The 23,209-nt window shown below is 33.0% G+C and overlaps 2 protein-coding genes across 2 annotated transcripts; one reads left to right on the top strand and one right to left on the bottom strand.

The window, feature by feature from the left end:
- Positions 1–214: 214 nt before the first annotated feature.
- Positions 215–8,268, bottom strand: LOC100806669 (protein BTR1). The gene is made up of 8 exons (XM_003556252.5): positions 7,831–8,268; positions 6,817–7,055; positions 6,626–6,732; positions 6,092–6,285; positions 2,899–3,026; positions 854–949; positions 710–771; positions 215–578 (listed from the first exon to the last, which is right to left on the bottom strand). The coding sequence occupies exons 1-8, from the start codon at positions 7,916–7,918 to the stop codon at positions 479–481; spliced, it is 1,014 nt and encodes a 337-aa protein (XP_003556300.1). The 5' UTR covers positions 7,919–8,268; the 3' UTR covers positions 215–478.
- Positions 8,269–11,608: 3,340 nt separating this feature from the next.
- On the top strand, positions 11,609–12,396 carry LOC100806140 (probable histone H2B.3). Its single transcript, NM_001359112.2, has one exon. It carries the CDS (start codon positions 11,683–11,685, stop codon positions 12,091–12,093), a length of 411 nt encoding a protein of 136 aa, NP_001346041.1. The 5' UTR covers positions 11,609–11,682; the 3' UTR covers positions 12,094–12,396.
- The last annotated feature ends 10,813 nt before the right edge of the window (positions 12,397–23,209 follow it).

Raw genomic sequence — 23,209 nt, 5'->3', positions numbered from 1 at the left:
GTAAGTCGTCATCATGTTAGTCTATGAAAATCTAGAAACACAACTCGGGCATTAGGTTCTGACAACTCACAAGTGAATTCTTGATTCTCAATTGCTATCACAACCATTTTCATATCCTATCTCAGGCTAGTGATTGAGGATACAGATCATATATGACATTAGCACCTGTTGAATTACAAAAAAAAAAAAAAAAAAAAAAAAAAAAAAAAAAAAATTTAGTTCTAAATACTACATTTTGGAAATGTGCAAATGCACTTTCCAATCGAACTTGTCTGTTGACGGGGTTTGAGAAGAATTTCTACAAGACCGCTCTGAATTCAAGAAAAAAAAACCCTGCCCTCTCCCGCTACAATAAAGATCTCCAAAGGTATAACAAGTGATGATAATTTATGTAAACAAATCCCAAAATTCAGCAAATGTATAAGCAATTAGCAAGCAGATTCACTAAGCATCTAACAGCAGACAGTGCAGCAGCAAACTACTCCATCACCCCCCTCTCAGTAGCATAAGCAACCTTCTGCAATATCATAGATTCAGCTGTACGTATTGCTCTCTGGGATCCTGTTATGGTAACTTTCCTGTAATAAGAAAACAGAAACACGTATAAAACATTTACGGTCAAAGATATTATGTCAAATCATTTGCTTAATGATTTTTGTTGTACTGGGGGTATGAAGCAAGCAAAAAAAATTAGTGAACAAATTCCTACCTGTCGGTTGTTCCAGATATGTAATCACCTCTATCTGATATCTTTATCCTTGCCCCACTAACCTGAAAAGGCAGAAGTCATTCAAGTTAGTTTATTGTATGAGTAATCACAATATACCAAGGAATACCGTTAGGAATAGCAAACCTGACTAATTTCCATAATATTCCTTCCACCACGACCAACAACCAATCCGATATGCTCATCTGCAACACCCATGGTCAATGAGTTACTCCGCTCCTCCTGGCAAAGAACAGAATATAAGTAAGTTCAATCTAATAAAGCAAATCACCACATAAGGATGCAAGGATTTAAACGGGAAAAAGACAAGTAGTTTTCTCATTCACTAAATTCACTATTGATTATAGACATTATTTTTTCTATTTGACGAACATTTTACGTTCTTTTAGGAGATTCTAATATTGTTATCCACTTCTCATTTTCAAGACTCGTATAAATTAATATTTCCATATATTTGTAATTTTTTTGATAAATTATTTGTAAGATTTTACACACAATGATAGAAATTGGTCTCTTTACTAGAAAGAATAGAGAAGAAACCCCCAATTTACAGAAGAGCACACACTGCAGAACTTTGAGGGTCTGCACATCCCAATGCCCAAAGGATCCAATCCTCTCACAAATTACATGATAAAACCGTCACAACCCCTCTTCCTATTTATACACAGCTATTGGTCGGCTAACATAAACCCACCCTTAATGGGCATAATTAGTTGCAGGCCCATTCCCTTTCTTTCTAACATAACCCCTTTATTTCTTTGACTAATTTCTAACTGAACTAACAATAACCCCCCCAGCCCCCAACATTCACCTAGTCCTAAAGGTGAACAACTTATGGCAGTTGAAATAAAGTCCCTTTTGTGTTCTAGTTGTTTGAAGCAGGATTTCCAAGCCTACCAGACCATTGCAACCCAAAATTAACTTCCAATCCTCTCAGGTCAAACACAAATTTGTGAATATCTCCATTCTTCTCTGTTGCTCTGTTTACTGAGGCATTTTTGGCCATGAAACAGAGCATTGGAGCCTCTAGTTATACTGAAAAGATCTCAACTCTCAAGGTTTTACAGCAAACTGAACTACTGCACCATGTTTGCAACTGAGGATTATCAAAGATCCTCCACCTTATTGTGCTTCTGTGGTGGGTTGATATAAACCCAAAACCTATATTGTTGCCATTGGATCAGTCCTTGGCTCTCCACTTCTTTATTGTTCTATTTTGGGGGGAGGGGGGCTATTTTTGGGATTTCAATTTCCAAAAAAGAAATATAAAGCTGTAATACTAGTAAAAATGATAAAGACTAGGATTTATAATATAATGATTGATGATTCCTATCAAAGAAACCTGTATGACTTTTGTTGGTATTTATTTGTATGTTTTTTTAAGACACCATGACTTTTTATTGTTAACTGTGGATGTCACTATTTTGAGCAACTTCTATCACTTTGGAGAATTTATATGTATATAATATATTATATTATATACATATACATTATATAGACTATATAAAAAGATTCAAAATAGCAGCTATCTCGCAACCACTATCACGTTTTTGGGGTCGGCCGCTACGCACTGCTATCCAGAATTTAAAACACTGACTAGAAAATCACTACTCCATATTTGATTTGAAATGAGTGCATGTTCAGTTTAGTCATTTTAAGTTTTTAACTGCACAACATAACTACACAAATTACAAGCACTTGAGCATCAACTCTTCAAGTATGAAAGTTAAAAGGATTATTAAGTACCATGGAAAAAAAGATTTAGGATAGCAACACTGGAGTCTTTGTGCAAAGGCTTAAATATGCTTCTAATCCCTGCAAATATTCCTATTTTTGCTTTTTGTCTCTACAATTTTTTTGTTTTATTTTGGTCCCTGGAATTTGAGATGTAAGCATTATCCACTGAGAAAAAGCTGTTGTGGCTGACAGCCGGAATGATGACATTATCCATAAAAAGGATTTTTTTTTCAACAAAAAAAATGTTATATCATCGAGTGCCTCGTTAATAAAAGTGTCATGTCATCAGGGATTAAAAGAAGAAAGTGATATTTGTGGGGATTAGAAACAAAAAGAAAATAATTTAAAATCTTCCATACGTGTGTGTCTGAAAACTTGGCAACTTTCAATATGAAAAACTTCAAACAAGATTAAATCAATGGAAATACAAGAACCTTGCTGTTCTGGAGCTTTCCTCCAGCAGTACCATTGGGTCTGTAATTCACTGCATTGTATGCCGGTGGTGCAACAGATGGAAGCACGTATGTGTATGGAACACCTTGATAACCCGAGAAGTAAACACCTAAAGTGTATGATAAATAAATTTTAATTATCATCAAACTCACCAATAATTATTCATCACAAAACATAACTACTTATACAAAGCACAGCATATTAAATTCATTTTCACTGCCATAAAAAACGAGCATAACTACAAAAATTAGCATATTTTAAGTATACTCTCTACTGTTGTTTTGATAGAGACATCCATGGTTGTATATTGCTGCTTTATTTCAATAAATATCATTGTTAGAGAGATAAACCAGAATTGAGCCTCAATCCAACAGGTTAAGCACTTAGGTTGAATTGAACAATTGATCCTTACATGATATCAAAGAGTCTGACCAGGTTAGAGTGACCAGATATGCATGCAACTCTCAATATTTATAATTTTTTATTAAATTAAATTTCAGAACTGAGTGTACCTATGCATTAACCACACTTCAAGATCAAGAGACAATATATGAAGAAGATCTACAGTATAAGATGAACAATGCTTGAACCACACTAGCAAAGTTACCAATTCTCTCCTTTACAAGCCCAATTCACTAGAAGAAAGTATGGGGAAAACAACACAAGGGAAGAACTTGTCTCAATATTACAAGCAATGTTAGGAAAAATATAGGAAATATGATTTCTTTTCAAACTGTTCCTCACAGAAAATCAATTAGGAAACCAACTCACATTATCAGAACCATGGTTATAGAATCGAAATTCAAATTGTGAATCAGAAAAGCTATTTTACAAATCATGAATCAAATCGTATTATGAATCGTAAGATACATATGATCAATAAAATATGACATTTTTAGAAAAACATCAGTGACAAATGCAAAAAAAAAGAAGAAAAAAAAAAAATATATATATATATATATATATATATATATATATATAACCTAATATATGATATATTCAAGTCATAAATCAAAAAGAACAAAAAATAGTAACTGCCCAAAGTGTTCAACCCCTACAAAAGTAAAACCAATGGGAAGAAATAAGTCTTGTACCTCAAAAAAGAACTTAACAAATAAGTGATGAGAAGTTAAAATATTGGAAGCCATAAAGCTGACAAAAAGATAATGAGGGAAAAAATTATATGTTACAAGAAATAGACTCTTGGGACCACAAGAAAAAGTAACCACCACAAGAAGCCAAAAGTCAATTAAAAATTACAAAAAGCATAAGCGGTCAAGCAGCACAGTGACTTGCACAGTCGCACTTTTCTTCACACTATGAAATTGGTTGAAGCATAATAACAGAGCCTCACGTTTGAATATAAGGGAAAAAATAGACAATTGAGAATTGAAAATAAAATTTAAGATTTGAAATTTTAGTTTGAGCACACATGCAAAACTGAAAACAGTAGTTTCCTTCTTTTTCCAGAAAAAAAATTTGCAAAAAAATTATCTGAAATGCTTTTTTCCTGAGACGGATCCTGCAAATCCAACCCAGATTGTTATTGCGAGTCGCATGTTTGGATCGTGCGGGACAGCTTCAGAATCACAAATCACCCAATACAAAAGCGATTCATGCGATACGGAGACCGATTCAAGCTTAAAACAAGTCATGCTACAATTTGTATCGCTAGACATGGTTTTTTTTTTCGAATGGGGATATGAATTATACGATTCATTCGATACTAATAACTATGATCAGGACAGAGAATAAAGCTAAAAATCGTGATAAGAAACAAAAATATCCTTTTTATAGCCAAAACATTTATATGAAAAAATGAGTTTCATAAGCAGTATTGCAGTGAATATGAATAATGATGATACCAAGAAAATTTATGAATTAAATTTGAAAATGATGGCTTCCAAATCAAGGTTGTGCAGATCCAAGCTGCAAGGAGCAAAGTTAGTTTGTGCATTAAGTGAAGCAAGGTACATGCTTCCTGGAACATATAATTCAAGTAAATTAGACAGTATTCTTGTCGCTAAATACTAGATTAAAGCCTAATTCACAATCATTCAAATTCAAAAACATGAATTTGATCTCAAACATAGATCTTGTCCTATTAAATTTTCTTCTCTTTCTAATAAATTGAGGTGGAGACGAGAGATGAATAGTTACTGTTCACCACCCAAACTGTTTGAGCCGCTAATAGTTCAAACAGCCCATTCAATTCACAACTAATTCACAGCTTTTTCAACAATTTGAATGAAGATTTAAAGGTTTATAATTATATAACCTGACCAGATCACCAAGCTGGGTAGGTGACCAGTTACAGGTTGAACCAGCCAGCACCAGTCAGGTTTCGGAACTCTTAAATAAACATACACGTAACATATACTTAATCTTTTACATTTTTTCTTATAAATCTTACTATCTTAGTAACATCAATAGGTATAACAAATGTATTATGTTAGAATCTTCAAATGTTGTAGTTTAAAATAATGTGATATTCAAAATTGTACAGGGAACATTTTCCCATCATAACTATCCTCTAACTAAATAATAAAGTAGAAAGACAGATGGGTACTTCTCATTGAAAAGAAAGCAAAAAGGTGAAGTGTTCATAAACATAAACAAACTAAACTAACAATAAGTGAAGATGATATACTAATTCAAGTAATGCCCCCATTTACTCTCTCCCTACAATGAAGAAGACTATAATTGTAGAGATCCACACATAAAGAAAACACAAATGATGGGGGATATATGAGTAATTTTACCAATGGCAATTACTTCCATCTTCCATATTAGGTGCTCCAAAATAAATATACTCCTTCCTTTCCTAATTATAAGACTCTTTCAACAAATTCATGACCCTTAAGAAAGTAGTTAATTTAGTTAATCACATTAAATTTATCAATTATTTGCACTATCATTTCAAAATTACTCTTTTCTTATCTCTCTATCCACTTAATTGCTTCTCATTAATGTTTGGAGAGAGCATAATTAAGTAAGGATATGTAGGGAAAAAAATAATTAATGCATCTAAAAATTAGAAAATGGTCTTATAAAAAGGGACAAACAAATTTCTGAAAAGGATCTTATAATTAGGGACAAATGGAGTACATAACACACTAGCAAAATCAACAAATGGATAACAGATATTCCATTGTATGAACAAATGACACTAACCAGGATATGAAAACGGAGAATTCATGGACTGTGCATAATGAGGATCTTCAGCTAACTTTGAAACAATTAATTCAATTGCACGCATCTGTTCATCAAAAGTTCCTGTCAGCATCACTAGCCTATCATTCTGTCCATAGTAATTATTATCTTGAGGAGATATCTTAATGCCAGCCTGAGAATCTTCAATGAATGACCTGTTCAATGGCAAAAAACGTATAAGCTAAGGTTTTTATCTCCATCTATAATTATGAAGAACATTAAATCATAGAGAAAGGATCCTGGCAATGACAACAATAGTTGACCAAACAATAGCCAATTGCACTCTTTTTTTAGCAGGTGGGGGCAGCAAGTGGAAATAAAAGCTCAGGCACAAAAGAACCAGCATCCATACAGGAAATATAACCCCTTGAAGTCAAGACATACCAGAACAGAAATTGAAAAAAACAAGCATCAAAGACTACTTATATCATTACATAATTCATAAACATGGAAAACACGTAGGCCATACAACTTGAAAAAGAAGAGTAATGATACCTAATGGTAACACCTCCCTTGCCAATTATTCCACCACATGAACCATTAGGAACAACGAGTCTCACTTTTGTCTTTGGCTCAGCATCATTGTCATCCTCACTATGAAGCTAATCAGGTAGCAAATTAAGTTCAGAAGCATGTAAGACATCTGTTCTTCCAATAACTAATCAAATCAACATCATAGAGATTACCTCACTGAGCAACTTAGAAAGGATAAGTTCTACAGCCCTTTGTATTTCATTTATTGCACCAGATACCATGATAATCCTATCAGTAGTTCCAGGAAAGAATTCATGATTACGTGACAACTGGATTCGTGCTCCGGATTGTGACTGAAAATCAGTGATAGTTGAACCGCCCTTTCCAATAACCGAACCAGCAGCAGAGTTTGATACTAGAAACCTAATATATGTTGGCTTCTCCTCAGAATCTGATAGAAGCAAACACAAAATTAATAACAAAGAATTAAGTTAAAACTTTTATATAATTACAAATCAAAGTATAATAGACGCAATTAGGAAAAAGTTTAAAATTCAAATATTAGAAAATGAGAGTAAAAAAACAAAAATCAGTCTAGCATTGAAGTTTCACTTGTTGGAACAATTTTAATTACATAAATTCACATAAGCATTTTAAAAGTCAAACCATTATATTTTTTCTGTGAATATACATTTTTTTATAGGCAAAGGTAATTTTTCAGTGAATATACTTTTGTACCTACAAAACAGAACAGATGCAGAGTATACACATATTTCATACATATTTTACTAAGCAGGAAAGTAACAGTCTTAAAAAAGTATTCCCTCTGCGTTGCTTGGTATCTACAAAAATTAAAAAACCGAAGAAAAGAATAAAGCCGGCACAATTACTTCACTCCGAAATCATAATAAATTGCAATCATTCAATTACAGCAGAACTTCAAATAAACAGCGTAAACCACGAAAAATCACATCCACACACGAAACAGGACAGAATAACACTCCTACTTTATTATTTTCATAACAGGAAAAGAAAATGAATCTAAATCTAGCGAGAAACAGCATTGAAGCTCCAGTGTTAAGAATTAGGGTTGGGAATGAAAGGCGTTGACCGCGGAATAGCGTCACCGACATACAGTCCCCTAACCTACATTACTGTGCGAAGGAGAGAGCGAGTTTAAGCGAAACGAAGGAGAGAGAAAACAGATCGGATCGGATCAGATATACCTAGCGAAGGCGGTTTCGGAGGAGGCGATGCAGCGTGCTTCCTTGGTCCCTCGGGAGAAGAGACGTATGAAGATTCCGTCGACTCCATTCTTGAGCTTCTTCTTCTTCTACAACAACAAGAACAATGAAAACCTCTTTCTCCTTCTTCTTCTTCGAGAGAGAATTTATTTATTATAAGGATGAGTGATTCAGAGAGAGAGCGAAAACACGGAGCGCAAGAGGAGCTTCATGTGAATGAGGCAACGTGAGGATTGTGAATTGTGAGGGAGTGGAGTGAGTGGAGTGAGTGAGTGAGTGGTGGTGGAAGCGGAGAGAAGAGAAGATGAAGCAGTTCTGCTACATATCCAACGTGACCTTTGTCTCTCTCTCTCTGCGTTGCGTGTGCGTGCGTGTGATGTGTCAATGTGCGTGTTATGAGTGTAAGTCGGTGTCTCTCTCTCTCTTACTCTCGTTTCGCATTTGTTTTTATTCAAGATTCACCGCGCATAAGAATATTATTATTTCTTCACACCCCACACCCTATTACAGCGTTACCTTGTTGCCTATGGTTAGACTGTAGCTATCATTTTTTAATTATTAATTATTTATCATTTAAGGTATGTTTGAAAAATAATTCATCAGATTAGCTATTTTAACAAAAATTGTCTTATTTGACTAAAACAGTTTGATTCCCCTTACCCAAAAAAAAAATTATTCAAATATTTAAACATTTAGAAAGATATTAATTTCACTGGAATAATTTTATTCGAATATTTTATCCAACTTACCAAAAAAAAATTAGAACCTTATCAGAAAAAAAAATTGTTATTAAACATTCAGAAAGATATTAAAAATCAATAGATAGGAAAAATATTAATAAATTCATGAATAGATTTTGAAAATTAATGTATTAAAATTCATGACTAAAAAATGTAATATTCAAATTTTATTAATGATTCATTATTCAAAATGTTTTACGTCAGAATCCCTTCGACTAAGAGTGAAGGTTTCACACATATGTATAATACATTATCCCTAAATTATGAGTGAAGTTTTTGTTCCAAGAATCCCAATATTTCATCTTGTGGACCTTAAATATTGCTCCCACGTAACTTCATCTTAATAGTTAGGTGTTTGTGTGACCTTTTAAAGTGTTGTGTGAAGGTTTAAAACAAGAGTCCTCCTTAAATGTGTTTTTTTTTTCATTAGTTGTGAAAAACATGGGAAAGGTTGATTAGATTTCTCTGAACAATCATTTAAGAAAGTCTTTGATTTGTGCCTTCATAGAGAGAGAGCTATGGAGCTTTGAAGCATAGAATTTTTCAAGTGAAAGGGGAGTTAGTCATCCTAACCTTTTTATTAATGTGGTAAGTAAGCAAAAATTTTCTTTGAATTGGACCCACAACCCTATTATCCATATTAAAGTGGATGAGCATTTGTTAGGAGAGGGTGAGGAGAAGTTTATACAACAATTATTGAAATATTTCCCTATTTTTTTGTGTAGCAGTCTAATATCTCAAAACATGTTTTAGGCAAATATTATTTATTTTTTGTTTATTGTCTTCTCAATTAAATAATTATTCATTTTTAAAGCAATTTTTAGTTATCTTTTGTATAATGATTCCTATATGTAAATTTATTAGAATAAGTTTTATATAAAAAATATAACACATAGGAATGTACTATTTTTTTTTACAAATACAAGTAAAAAAAATTATATCTAATTAACATGGATGAACAATTTACATAAAATCACATTAACATTTAAAACTTAAATTCAATTAAAAAAACTAAAAATTTAACATGATAATTATTTTATTTTTTTACACAATAGAAGTATGTTTCTATTGTGTTGTGTTATGGGTTGAGGAGTATAGTGAATTCTTACTTTCATTGTGTATTTTTATAGAATAAAAAACTACACAATAAAAACGTACTTATGTTGTGTATTTTTTGGGGGTTAAAAAATTGCCCAACAGATTTATGATTCTATCGTGTCATTTGGGGGGATGAAATTGAATGATAAAATCATGATTTTGTTGTATATTTTTTTTCACTTTCAAAAAATTTATAATTGTTATTCAATAGCACAAAATGCATAAAAAAAGTAGATGAAAAGTAGCAACGTGCCTCTAATTTTATGATTTCTTGTGTAAGATTTGTAAATAACTGATTTCGTGTGAGCTTTACATAGTGGAAACTTCATCTTAATGATTGATATTGTTACCATTTGAATTTTCAAGTTCAAGAAAGGAAGATTTGGAAGTGCATGCTGAAGAGCTCGCTCAACGAGCCAGATTAGCTAAGCAAGGTGAACCCCCTTAGCGAGGAAGAGAGTTCGCCCAGTGCAAAGAAGAACCCCAGAGAATGCAAAGTCAGAGAGCATTGCGCTTAGCGCGCAGCTAGCTTGTCCACATCCATTCAGCGTCCAATCACTAATTATCGCTTAACGAGACATTGTTCGTTGAACGCACATTCGCAATTTGAAAAACCCAAAAAGTCTTTAAAGCTGGAAGAAAAGGGAAAATGAAATGACACATGCAACGTGGTTGAGAAGAAAACAGAGCACCAAGGTTGATGGAAGACAAACAAGCTACTTTCTCCTTATTTTTACTTCACCATTGCATTTCTACCTTATTTTTAGTCATTATATTGAGCTCTCCATGCTAATTGAGAGCTAAACACTTCATTGTCAGAGAGTTTTTCACTGAGCATTCTTGATGTAAAAACTCTAACTATCTATTTAATATTATTTGCTATTGTTCCCTGATTCTATCTGTGGTTATTTTTCATATTTGTGGCTTGATCATCCATTTATATGTTTTGTTAGGATTTAAGTGTTGTAAAATACTTTTAGTCCTTAGAACTTGGTAGAGTAGCTAGAATTCTTCATTTATAGGAATAGTGCGAAGTAATCTAGTATAGTTTGCATTTAATTCGTAATGCGGCTCACTTAGACTGAATTTGTTGAGGAATTAAGAATGAAATTAGGAGGATTTGGCTCTTTCATATGAGGAATTACAGTTAGAGTAAATTTGAAGGTGCAAGGAATATTAGGATAATGTTAAATAGAGAAAAACTTCTATAATCACGTCAAAAAAGAGTTCAGTCAAATACTCTCCAACATATTCAACTTGGTATTTATTTCATCTCAAAACTCTATTTATTTCTAGCATTCGTACTTAAGTTAGAAAAAATTGTTATAATTTACTTGATGACATGAATGAACAGCTAAAATTCATATTACTCCAATTATAAATTGTTTATAAGCTGAATATTTGTCATTGAAATACAAGAAATTTTTTATAGATATGATATTTAGTCTTTCCATTTTATTTATTATTTGAAAAAATTAATACACTTATCAATCGATTAACAAGAATACATAATTAAATTTCATGGTACAATTTTTTCATCCCAAAAAATGCACAATGGATATATGTTTTTATTGTATAATTTTTTTATCGAAAAAATATGTAACAAAATCATAATTCCGTTTTGTATTTCTTAAAAAAAAAAAGACATTTTGAGAACAATGCTAAAAAGCACCTACATGGCTGTGCGATTAGCAACTCCCAAATTAAAATTGTGTTCCTAAACATGCAGGCCAATCCTAAACTCCAAAATTCAAACGCCCCCGCCAAACAGTATAAGGAAAACGCGAAAGCCGAGATTCGAAAATCTCCCTCCAAACCGAAACCCAATCTGCCAGGTCATCAATCCGCGCACCGTAAACCCAAACAATCAGCTTCCACCAACAATTCCTATTTAAACCGCGCCTCACCGCTACACTCAAATCAACCATCTTCGTTTTTCAGCATTTCTACTCTCCAAACACTCGAATTCGCATTCTCTTCACTCTTTCCCCAATCCATGGCCAAGGGAGAGAAGAAACCGGCGGAGAAGAAGCCCGCGGAGAAGGCTCCGGCGGAGAAAACAAAAGCCGAGAAGAAGATCCCAAAGGAACCCGCCTCGGGCGAGAAGAAGAAGAAGAAGAGAAACAAGAAGAGCGTGGAGACGTACAAGATCTACATATTCAAGGTGCTGAAGCAAGTGCACCCTGACATCGGGATCTCCAGCAAAGCCATGGGGATCATGAACAGCTTCATCAACGACATCTTCGAGAAGCTCGCTCAGGAATCTTCCAGGCTCGCGCGCTACAACAAGAAGCCTACCATCACCTCTCGCGAGATCCAGACCGCCGTTCGTCTTGTTCTCCCCGGCGAGCTCGCCAAGCACGCTGTCTCCGAAGGCACCAAGGCTGTCACAAAGTTCACTAGCTAATGAGTGGGTTTCTGAGAATTTAGGGTTTATTAGATGTATATTTTCAATCTTTGCGGTGTAACGGAACGGCATATTTTTGGGAGAAATTGAATTTTATATTTATTTTCTTTAATTACCGTATTTTTCTTCTTTTTTTTGGGTCTTTCAATCGGTCTATATTGGGTTTCTTAGTCTATCCCCTTTTAATCATTAGCCGGATTCTCAACGTTTTTAATGGTTTTAGTACGTTTTAATGTGAATGTGTAATTTGAAGTTTGAGTTTTGCTAGTTAACGTTCTGCTGCATCATCGTGATGGCTGCGATCCAATTTACCGAAAACTGTTGTTGTCATAGTTTATTTAGTAGAGTGGATTGTGTTTTGTAAATCTGGTGGCAACCAATTCTTGACTATTTTTTTGTTTTTTAAATGGAGCGTATCTATGTATATATGTTTATATGCTTGTGTGCAGTTGTATTATAGAATTGCAGGAATTGCATTATAGTATTGCAGGTTAGGTATGTGATAGAGCTGGTAGCCGGACGGACTGCTGTCTGTTGGATTACTTTGTGCAATTGTACGTTTTGTTTTATGCTTTCTGTTCTCTTCAGTTTTTGCTACGGTGCAAAGGTTCTTGCGATATGCGTACTTGATGTATATTTTTAAGCGTTACTTGTAATGAAACGAATTTTTGGGGAAAGTTGCATTTTTTTGAAATAGATATTAGATTTTAAAACTAAGAATTAAATGTTTGGTTTGATGTGATGATGCTTGCGGTGGCTTAGAGGGAAGTGCCTAGCTGGTAAATAAAACTGGTATCCGAGGTTGACACTGTTTCTTGCTCCATGGCAGATCTGAGTGTGTTGTTTTGTTTCTACCTTAGCACATCTGCCAAGGTGTGGAGCTAATTTTGGTTCAAGTACTTTTCTTTCATTTTTAGTATTTCATTCTATTCCTTCTTTCTCTTCCTGCTATTCAAAGGCTCTAACTTTTTGGATCAGGGTGGGTGGTGGTAGTTTTAGTCCATGAGATGGCAAACTAACTTATTTGTTTATTGTGATTGAAGGGATATCATTCAGTCCCAAAAGAGATTGCTAACCCAAATGCTAAAGAGGTTAGCTTTAGTTTCTTGCTTATCTGGTTTGATGCACTATTTTGTTTTTATTTTATTTTATGTGATGACTTCTCAATAGAGTAATAAATGAGGAATACATACTAAGACATTTTTAGTAATCTCATATACAGATATTTTAAGGGCACCTAGTTAATGGGAGTAACTTATGTGCTTTAGAGATCCTACAGTAACTAACTTTAAGTTAGAAATAGGCATCCTTATTCTTTTTGGATCTGTTTTGCTTCTCCATTTGCACTGCAATGAAGAGGTTAACAACATTGATTGTGTATTTTATCTTTGTGAATGTTAGATTTTGTTTCTTTTCTTCTTTTTTTTTTTTGATTTTGTTTCTTTTCTTTTATTTTTTGTTCCTATAGTTAGATTTTGTCCTTTTGTAGGTAAATATCATGGAACATTGGGTCTTTACCTATTTTGGGCTTTATAGAAGTATTGGAGATTGTAGAACAAGACTGTTTGGGGATTATAAATAGGTGAGGTTTTGGGGGGAGGTGGGTATGTTTGCCATTGTATTCTCTGTCAACTGTATACTATAATTTATTCACTCTTATGTTTCTTTCTGTTATTGTATTCTTTTCTTTGTTACCTTATGTTGCTAAGGGATATTGAGGAGTTTGCAATTGTATTGAGAGAGAGAACACATACATGCAAACAGCACTCCCTTTGTTACCAGCTCCCTATTCTCTTCTTTTTCATCCTAACCTTATACATTTCACTCATTTTATATGTGCTTTGCAGTTCAAGGGAATCTTGCTGCTTAGGCTTGCTTCTGTAAAAGAAAATATGCTTTCAAAGGCTTTCTTGACAAGGTTTTTGTCTTTAATAAAAAATAAAGGAGGTTTGTATCTCTCACCTCTTCTCCTTTCTTTTTGCTTTTAATTGTTTGAAGACACAAAATAAAAAATAAACCCCAGGAAAATTGGTTGGGCTTGAATTTGTGGAAATTCAGATCATACTTGTCTGTTTTATTATGCTTCAGTTTTAAATGTTCCCCCTGATAGCAGGGTAGAGGAAAGTTAGGTGAGTAGTTGTCATTGGACAAGGTTCAAGACTGTTTTAGCAACACTTTTGAACCTGATTCATTTCCTGTATCAATTAAGGATGACATGACATGCTCCTTAATACTCACAATATGAAATTGCCATTTTTTTCAATGGCAGAACTATCATTCACCATCTCTGGTTTTGGTCTTGCAAAGGATGGACTTTGCACATTTCTGTCATAGTTCTTTGCAATATTTTGAAAAAGAAACTGGTGTTCTGTCTTGCAGGGGTCATCGAGAAGCTGAAAGCCTCTAGGCAGCAGTGTATACTGCAACCTATTCTTTATATAAGATGCAAATAGTTGTATTCAAGCTTGAGCTAGGTGACCAAAAGGAAGAAATTGAGTGTAAACTCAACTTTAACAAGTAAATCCTCTTACTCATTTCTCATTTATTTATCTATTTATTATTCCCATAGTTCTTGATTACTTTTCTTGATTACTCATGGAGATCTGTCCTGTTTGGGCATCATATGTGACACCCTACTCAACTGTTTATAACTCACTTACTTTTACCTTTTTGTATATACATCACAAAGTCAAATGAGACAGCTTTTTATTGCCCACTTTTGCTCAAAAAACGTTTCCCTATAAGTTTTGCGTGAAAGCAGAAAGGTCAAAGCTCATGGTTTTACTTATTGAAGTTTGCATTAGCATGATTTGATAGAGGAAAAAAGAGTATGATTTAGAATGTGGTTGGGGTACATTTGCATTTACAAATCCTACCTCTACTTTTTCAACTTACGCTTCAAAATAAATTTACGAGTAATTCATCACGTTTCATAGACTAATGTTCTAATTCCATGTATCAAAGATCTAAGACAAATTGTATAGAAAATCTTACAGGATACAAACTTGTATGAACTAATGTTTATTTATCCTATAAGAATGATTCTGTACCCTGACCTTGAAATCAGAAAAGTGTGGGTTGCCTTTATGAGATGAATTCTTTACATCATATGCAAAATTTGGGTATGTATAAGTTTGACCTTGAACCTGTAATTGTAAAAATGGTTGCCTGTCTGATGAACTCTATTTATCATCTGCAAAATTAGGGTATTGGAAAGTGTGGTTGCCTCTAGATAAATTCTTTATTCATTATCTTCAAAAGTTGGTTATATAAACCCTATAAGGTTGACCTTGAACCTGTAATTACCCTAATTCAGTTGGTGTACACCCTAGATGGAATTACTGAATTCAGCCTGGAATTTGTATTTTATGGTGTAAAATTCGGGTTTGATTTTTTTATTCATCGTGTAAATTTTGGTGGTATGTTTGAATTGTGTAGACTTTTGTATTTACTTTACTCAGAGTTGTATCATGAGTAGGTCTATTGCCTTTACTTTACTCAGAGTTGTATCATGAGTAAAGTTGTTTGATAGAAGGCTTCTGCTGATACTAATGATGAGATAGGCAAATCTCAACTTTAGTTTGTTTTAGCAGACCATTAACCAAGCATTGCATAGCAAGTCTAATTGGGTTACTTTGAAACTACTTGAAGCACCAAATTAGCATGTTTGCAGCTGAAGTGATGTTGGCTCTAGTAAAACACTACTTTTGTCCCTAAAAATTCCACCAATTTCACATTAGTCTCTGGACTTTCTAAACCCAATGATGTTCCTGAAAGATAAATCTGTTGAGAAAGTTAGTCCCTGAGTTATGTTCTGACCATTTTAATGCAAGTGTAAATTTGGCACGTTAAGTAGCTAACATAGCACTTAGATGGCCACCTCTAGGTATGGCATGAAATTAGCATTTGGTCAATCCTTTGCAGTAATTTCACTATTTCTGATATGGTCTCTGTTGACAATTATTTGTGGTAATGTTGGTTTTAATTGGAACAAAAAATTAAGTCATAAACAAAAATATTTAACATTGTAAGTTGTATTTTGTTTACTATTTAAATACTACTCTTGTTATCACTCAATTTATCTTTTATGATTTCTATACGCAACTTATGAGAGTGAGACTAATATTTGTTCCTTTCACTGAACTATACATCTTATGATTTTGCACAATTTTATGTGTTTTTGATTGCTGATAGCGATGAGTTTTGAAGTTGAACAATGAGGTGGGGGTATAAGCGTGCTTTGATGATATTCTAGTCTAAGGTGCAGGGTTGTTGATTTCTTTTAGATTTTTTTGGCTATCTATATTCTACTCCTTTACTTGGACCCTGATTTTGTTTTCTTGAGGTGTCTGTTTACTTAGGTTTTTATATCAATTAAATTTGTGTGCAATTGTATTGTAGAATTGCAGGTTGAGAATATGATGGAGCTGGTAACAAAGGGAGTGCTGTTTGCATGTATGTGTTCTCTCTCTCTCTCTGTGTCTCTTTGTTTTGCCATGTGTCTTATTTGCTACTCAGCAAAGCTGGTTTTACCATATTGTTTTGTATTGTAGTTCGTAGTATTGTCTGTGGAACTGTTAGTTTCTACTTGAGATATTAAAATTTAAAAAGCAGGGTAGTTTTTTAAGGAGATAAATATCAAAAAATGTGATTTGCACTGTATTGTTGATGATGGCTTTGTATGAAGCAGTGATTCTTAATGAACCTTTGGGTGGGGGGGACAATGTGCTTTTACCAAACTAGAAATGTTAGTTAAGTGTTAGTGAACTTTCGGAAATCATTGGATATCTTCACCAATAACTTTTGTAAATTTTAAATAAAAGGGGTGCAGGTTGATTTTAATAGGGTACAGGAAGAAAAGGGCCATGATCAATTTTGTGCTTCTGGATGCATAACAGTAGATTTCTCTTCCATAGTTGTTCTCTTTCTGATATTCCTATAACCACCTGTAGCTTTCCAAATTGTTTGGTAATATTAGTGCTTCTGGCTTTAGTCAACTCAATTAATGGCTTCATGATGATTAACATTGGCCGAGTTGTGTTAGTGAATGAGAATGACCCATTGCATGCGTTATTACTCTCCTTCTACAACATAATTATTGCTAGTTCTGAGATTGTTATCTCTTCCACTCTTCTGGTAGAGGATTCATTGTTTTCTCTGGCCAAAATGTCTACCATAGAGTATTACTTTTTTTGGGGAGGATTCCTCTTTTTGCTCCATCAATTTAGCTTATATATATATAGAAATCTTATGCATATAAATGTAATTTGGATTATGGACGGCAAATGTTAGAAAAATTACGTCATTTTATATATAATGTAATATGGAGGGTAAATATCAGAAAAATTAAGTCAGGTTATGCCTTAACACACGCGTGCGCGAACGATTGAAGTTAATAATTAACTCAGTTGTTAATCAGAGTACCATTTCATAAATTATGGCCTCCAATATTTGCTCTTTCTTCAAGTCTCATCTCCAAAATTCAAGATACTTTTGGAAAGCATTATAAACAATAGGGGCTTCAAAGCAGTTCCAATTTTCCAATCGTTTTCACATATTTAAGTGGCCTAAAGATGTTACGTGATGATGACTTCCTCCAAAATATGAGCAGTTTTTGTCATTAACAACAGTCTCAACACTTGTGCGAATTATTTTTCCCCATTTCCCCTCTTCTCAATTGATTATAATTCACTTACTGTGTGTTTGGATTGTCGAATTGATTTAATGGAAGTTATTCATATTTGCTTCAACTTTATCATGATTTTTATGCATCATAATTGATTTTATAAACAATCTGCAAAATTTAATCAAAATCAAGGTTGATCTATCTCATTATGGTCTATTATGATTTTAGAAGCTATTCAAGCACACACTTAGTTGATCTAGCAACAACTACTCTTTTCCTAAGAAGAAATATCATAACTGAAGAGATCTATGATTTAGTATGAGGAGGGAAATGATAAGAAATGTAAGTCATGTTATTAAATTTTGGGGCAAAGTTAAGTCGTGTCCAATTCTCCAAATAAATTTACCACAAGACTTAAGGCTCTTAAATCACCACTTTTTAAGTTTTATGAACTTGCGTACATATCAGATATCTGTAAAGCATCCCCTTTAAAGTAATGGGAAACTATCCTCAAAATAAGTATATAATTTAGGTATTTTTAATATTCAATATCTACAATATGTTTAATATTTTTAAATATTACTTTTATTACCAGGTAAAATATCATGAGTCTCATTGGCGCGAAGTTATTTGATGGAATTATTATAAAATTTTACCGAATAAAGACAAAGTGTAAACAAGTTAAGAATATTTTTGTTTCTAACATCCTTCAAACAATAGCTGTATATAGTTAATTAACATTGCTATGTGCCAAAAACATTGCCAAACAATATCGAGAATTGAAGGCATTTCAAATTAAAGAACTATAATATTTAACTAGATTATATCATGAAAACATTTATGTGTTATGTTGGTCCAACTGAAAATGAACTCAAATTTTTTAAAGATCTTGCGAAAAAAATACGATTGGAAGAAATATTAAAACATGTGGTAATTATTTCTCTTTAATTATGCTTCTCTTTCTCCTATTTTCCTTTTCGTTCATTCCTCTCTTTATTTTTTAACTTGTTATTAGCCCATCTTTTATTAGTTCACTTATCTATGCTTTTTTTTACGCATTATCTATTATCTATATGCTATAGTATGCAAAAAATAATCATGTTCACTTCTCCTTCTCTAATTCTTATGGCTTTTGCTCTTTGTACACCTTGGCAGGGTTGTGTACAAGAACCAAAAAGTTGTGGTATATTCCCCTAATGAAACTAGACATTAGCAACGACCCCAAAATTGACATGACCTTCCCCTTTTCATTCTTACTAATCACAAGATCCTATCAACAACTTAGGATTCTAAATAAATGTTACCATCTTAACGTGAAACCCTAGAAAAATATAGTTAAGAACATGCATGCATGTTCAAATTGATCACATCATTGCGCACATTCACTGCCACTCTTGTTTCCAAAGAGCCTTTCAATTGAGCCAGACCTAAGGTGATCCTGTTTAGCAAAATCTTCTTGGGGTAACACCAAGGGAACAGAGTTTAATGGGTGAAATGATGTTTATGGCTTCTTGGGGATGGAGTTTTGCGGAAAACCGTAGGGTGTGATATGGGTGGCGCAAACGGGACAAGTTGGATGGAGATAAAACACTGTGTATGATGGATTACCTAACAGTTTCATAATCCACACGCCTTCAATATTTTACATCCCAATGTCCTTGTCTAGATACGAGTGGAACACACAAATAATTGTGCATGTATTAATTAGAGCTACCCCACTTGTATACCTAATCCCCATATTGGTATGTGGAATATTGATTGCATGTGGCCATCGAGCCTACTCTCTAGAAACGAGTGCTTGTTTCATCCTATTTGTTGCAAGGTGTTAGTTGTTTTCTTAGTTAAAAAGTAGACACATTGGGATTTAAAAGAAAAAGACATCCTGAAGTTTAGGCAAAAAGGACTTTGAAATCCAGTGGTTTCTGTAAGTGCTAATTGAGTCATGAATCTAGACAGCGTGTAAGCTAGTTGTTTGATGCACACAAAATCACAAATCTATTTATCCATGTATATTAATTATAACTGAGTTATGCAAAAACGATTATAGTCAATTTGGTTATAATAATTATCAAATGTTGTGCAATTGGACGGACAAATATTGGAGAGTTTCTAAGGTTTTGAGTTAAAATGTGATGTTAGGTTTATTTATGTGGTATGTTTATGATCATTGGTGTAGATCTCTTGGTGTTTAACCACCTCGATTGCACAACAATTGATATCAAAGGCGATGGTTCAATGTAGTGATCGGCTTGGACGAGTAAGATGGTGATAATGGATCCATAGACATGGAGATTTCCTATATCAAAAGTTTTTTGAAAGGTGAGTTCATGCCTCGAGGTTAGTCAACATATCTTGTGCTTGTGAAACGGTGGATGGGTGGAGAGCAATGGTGCAAGTATTATAGCATGTTGGGTGTCAATGGTTAGGTAGGTAGGGATAGTCACAGTTAAGCTCTAAGGGTATCATTAAATACTTGTGGATTGAAAAAATGACTTCCACTCAAGGAAAAATTATTATGTGAAAGAGATTCATACTTGAGAGAGAAGACCTACGTTGAATAGAAATAAGAAAATTGAAAATCATACAAGTGAGAAGACCCACAAACCTAAAGCTTTAAGGATTTTGGTTGAAATGTGGTGTCAATTCATTTATGTGGTGTGCTCATGGTCCATTGGTGAAAATCTTTTCAATATTTATTCTTCGTATGCACAACATTAAATAACTATTTATCAAAATTCAACAATTATGGTTAAGCTATTTAAATAACTTAATTTTAAGTAGCCCTAGTTTCTTCTAATTAATTTGAGCTTGAATTAATCTAGATCCTAAAACACTTTTGTATTTAAATAGCTCAAATTAATTTGAATACCATGTTCAATTTTTGGATCTAGATTTTTCAGCTTTAATACAAGAGTGTTTTAGGGGGTGAAAATTCTCAATCAATTTCAATACATGAGTGTTTTAAGGGTAGTTCGTGCGTGAATGATGTTGTTGGTATGGTTGTGGTCACGCGCACAGATTTGGAGAGGACAACGACCTGTAGTAATGTTGAAGTCATAAGGTCAGCATCGTGGTGGTCACTCGCGAAGAAGGAAGGTTAGTGGTTGGAAGATTAGGGGTTCTTTGCGAGTAGATTAAACAACTTAACTCCCTCGAATATGACATTATTCTCATCTCCTTTGGCATTGTGGGTGTCAACTGCCAAAGACTTCGATAGTGCAAATTGATCAACAACAACTTTGTTGACCTTCGAAAACCCCAACTTGAACTTGATGGCAAGGCTTGTGTCGCTATCGGACATAATAGTCTCATGGCTCTCCACGATACTCTCTTTACTCAAGTAAGAACAAGTATGTGAGTTAAGGTTTTGGATGGGACGAATGGGAGAGGGGAGTGGGGACAGAGCGACAACCAGTCGATGATAGTAGTGTGATTTGTGTAAAATGATCCCTCAATCTTTACTTTTATTTTTTAATTTTTTTTAATAGAAATATGGAGTCATATTACATAACACATCATCAACTTAGTGTCACATTTACTCTAATGTGACACCACAAATGACTTGCTAATGTGTTAAGTTAATAGACGTGTCAACATTTAACCGAACCCTTCTAATAATGATGAGACACATAATAAAAATTTTCAATTATAAAAAAACAAACACAAAATAAAAATTTATAACAAATACAGAATTAAAATAAATTATAATTATCCTTGTATATATGATCAATGATTGGTTTTGATAGCAGGTTAAAGCCCATTTGATGCCTATAAATGAGTTTTCAGACAAATCTTTGATGCATCAATTAATTGGTCCCCTACTCAAATAATTTTGTTTTCACTATAATTCTAAGCATGCTATTGCTGTTTGTTTCGGAACTTAAGTACTGTCTTAGTATATATATTCTTGACTGCATATTAGCAAATGATTATTTCACCAAAAGTTATATAAAGTTTTGATATCTGCTTCATTTATTAATATAATGTCAACTGAGATATGAAAATGAAAAAAAAAACAGTTAAAATACTGAATATATATAAAAGTTTTAGATCAGTAAGTGAAATTCCAAAATTTTTAGAATAGATAAACAATGTTTAACTTGACCTTGCTTAATTAATCATCCAGGTGTACTATTTTAAGTGGTCATGTGATCACTGATTAATTTTTAATATTGATCATTTACGTATCACTATATGACTCATATTTCTAGTTTTTATTTGCCATAAGATAAAAACGTTTGTACTCTCTTGTAAGAGTGTAAAAGATCGAAGTTAATTTTTTTTATAATATATCATTCACTTAAATTATGCTTAGGAACAGATCTAAAAATGTATTTAGAGGGGATTTTTTTCATAATTATTAAATATTTGGCTTCTAATAAATAACAAATTTTATAAAAATATTTATTATTAATTTTATGTATAAAACTAGAGATAAAATATCAGAAAGAAATTAAGCAAGCATAACGTCAACAGTTTATTAGTCTATTTTCTTTATTCATTTTCCCTATTAATATTTTTTTTTTCTTTTTTCTTGTATATATATGTGTGTGAGAATTATATTGTTTTACCTTTTTAATTGTATTAACAAAATTAATCTGCCTTCTACTAAATGAACAAATACTCTTACAAAAAAATTATGAAATGATTGAATTTTACCAATGAAATATCCCATCTTAAGAGTTCAATTTTCAACATGAGGACTTATACGCGTAGTACTTATACGCTCTTTGTGTAAGAAGCCATTTTTTTATACAGTATATATTCGAATCATGATGCTATTGAATTCAATCCCCAATAAGCGTAGGAGTAAGACAAGGGCCAAATTCCCCTCGTGGTAGTTCCCAATTCACCTCATGCAGAGTCATTGTCTCAAAGATATTCTTCATTAATATGACTTGGAAGAAAGGGAGGATTCGACTTTATAAAGTTAACTACAAACTTTGGAACTCCCACAAGTATAATTTTTATTCTCGCAATAACCTTTTCTTTATTTATTGTAACTTTTGAACTTTGCTTGTCTTGCTTTATTTTATTTTGTCATCCTTCTTTTTTTCACGTATCTAGCATGAGATGATGTGAATATGATTTTTCGAACACCTTAGTCAGCATTTTGCTTTTTATAATATGGTATAAATAAAAAGTTACAACGAAATAAATAAATAAATATTTCCTCTTTTAGATGAGATTTAATTTGTAACCTAAATAATATCTCTTTTTCTTTTCAAACGATTTTTCAATTTTAGTTCTTCATTTATGATAAGTTTACTTTAATTACAATTGCAAATGCAGCGCATGTTTTTTCGCTTAAATTTTGTTTCTTATTAAATTATTAGTCATGACTCTTGAGCACTCCATAAAAAAGTTATTTGAAGAAAAGTCAGGATTGTCTAGAAGTAGAAAATTCTATGTGAAGTCATATTTAGAGATGTAGTATAAAATTAATTATTCACAAGACTTCACTTAATAATAATTTGAACTTTAATAATT

This window comes from Glycine max, chromosome 20 (genome assembly GCF_000004515.6).
Source record: "Glycine max cultivar Williams 82 chromosome 20, Glycine_max_v4.0, whole genome shotgun sequence".
Taxonomy (NCBI): domain Eukaryota; kingdom Viridiplantae; phylum Streptophyta; class Magnoliopsida; order Fabales; family Fabaceae; genus Glycine; species Glycine max.
This window is presented reverse-complemented; position numbering and strand designations above follow the sequence as displayed.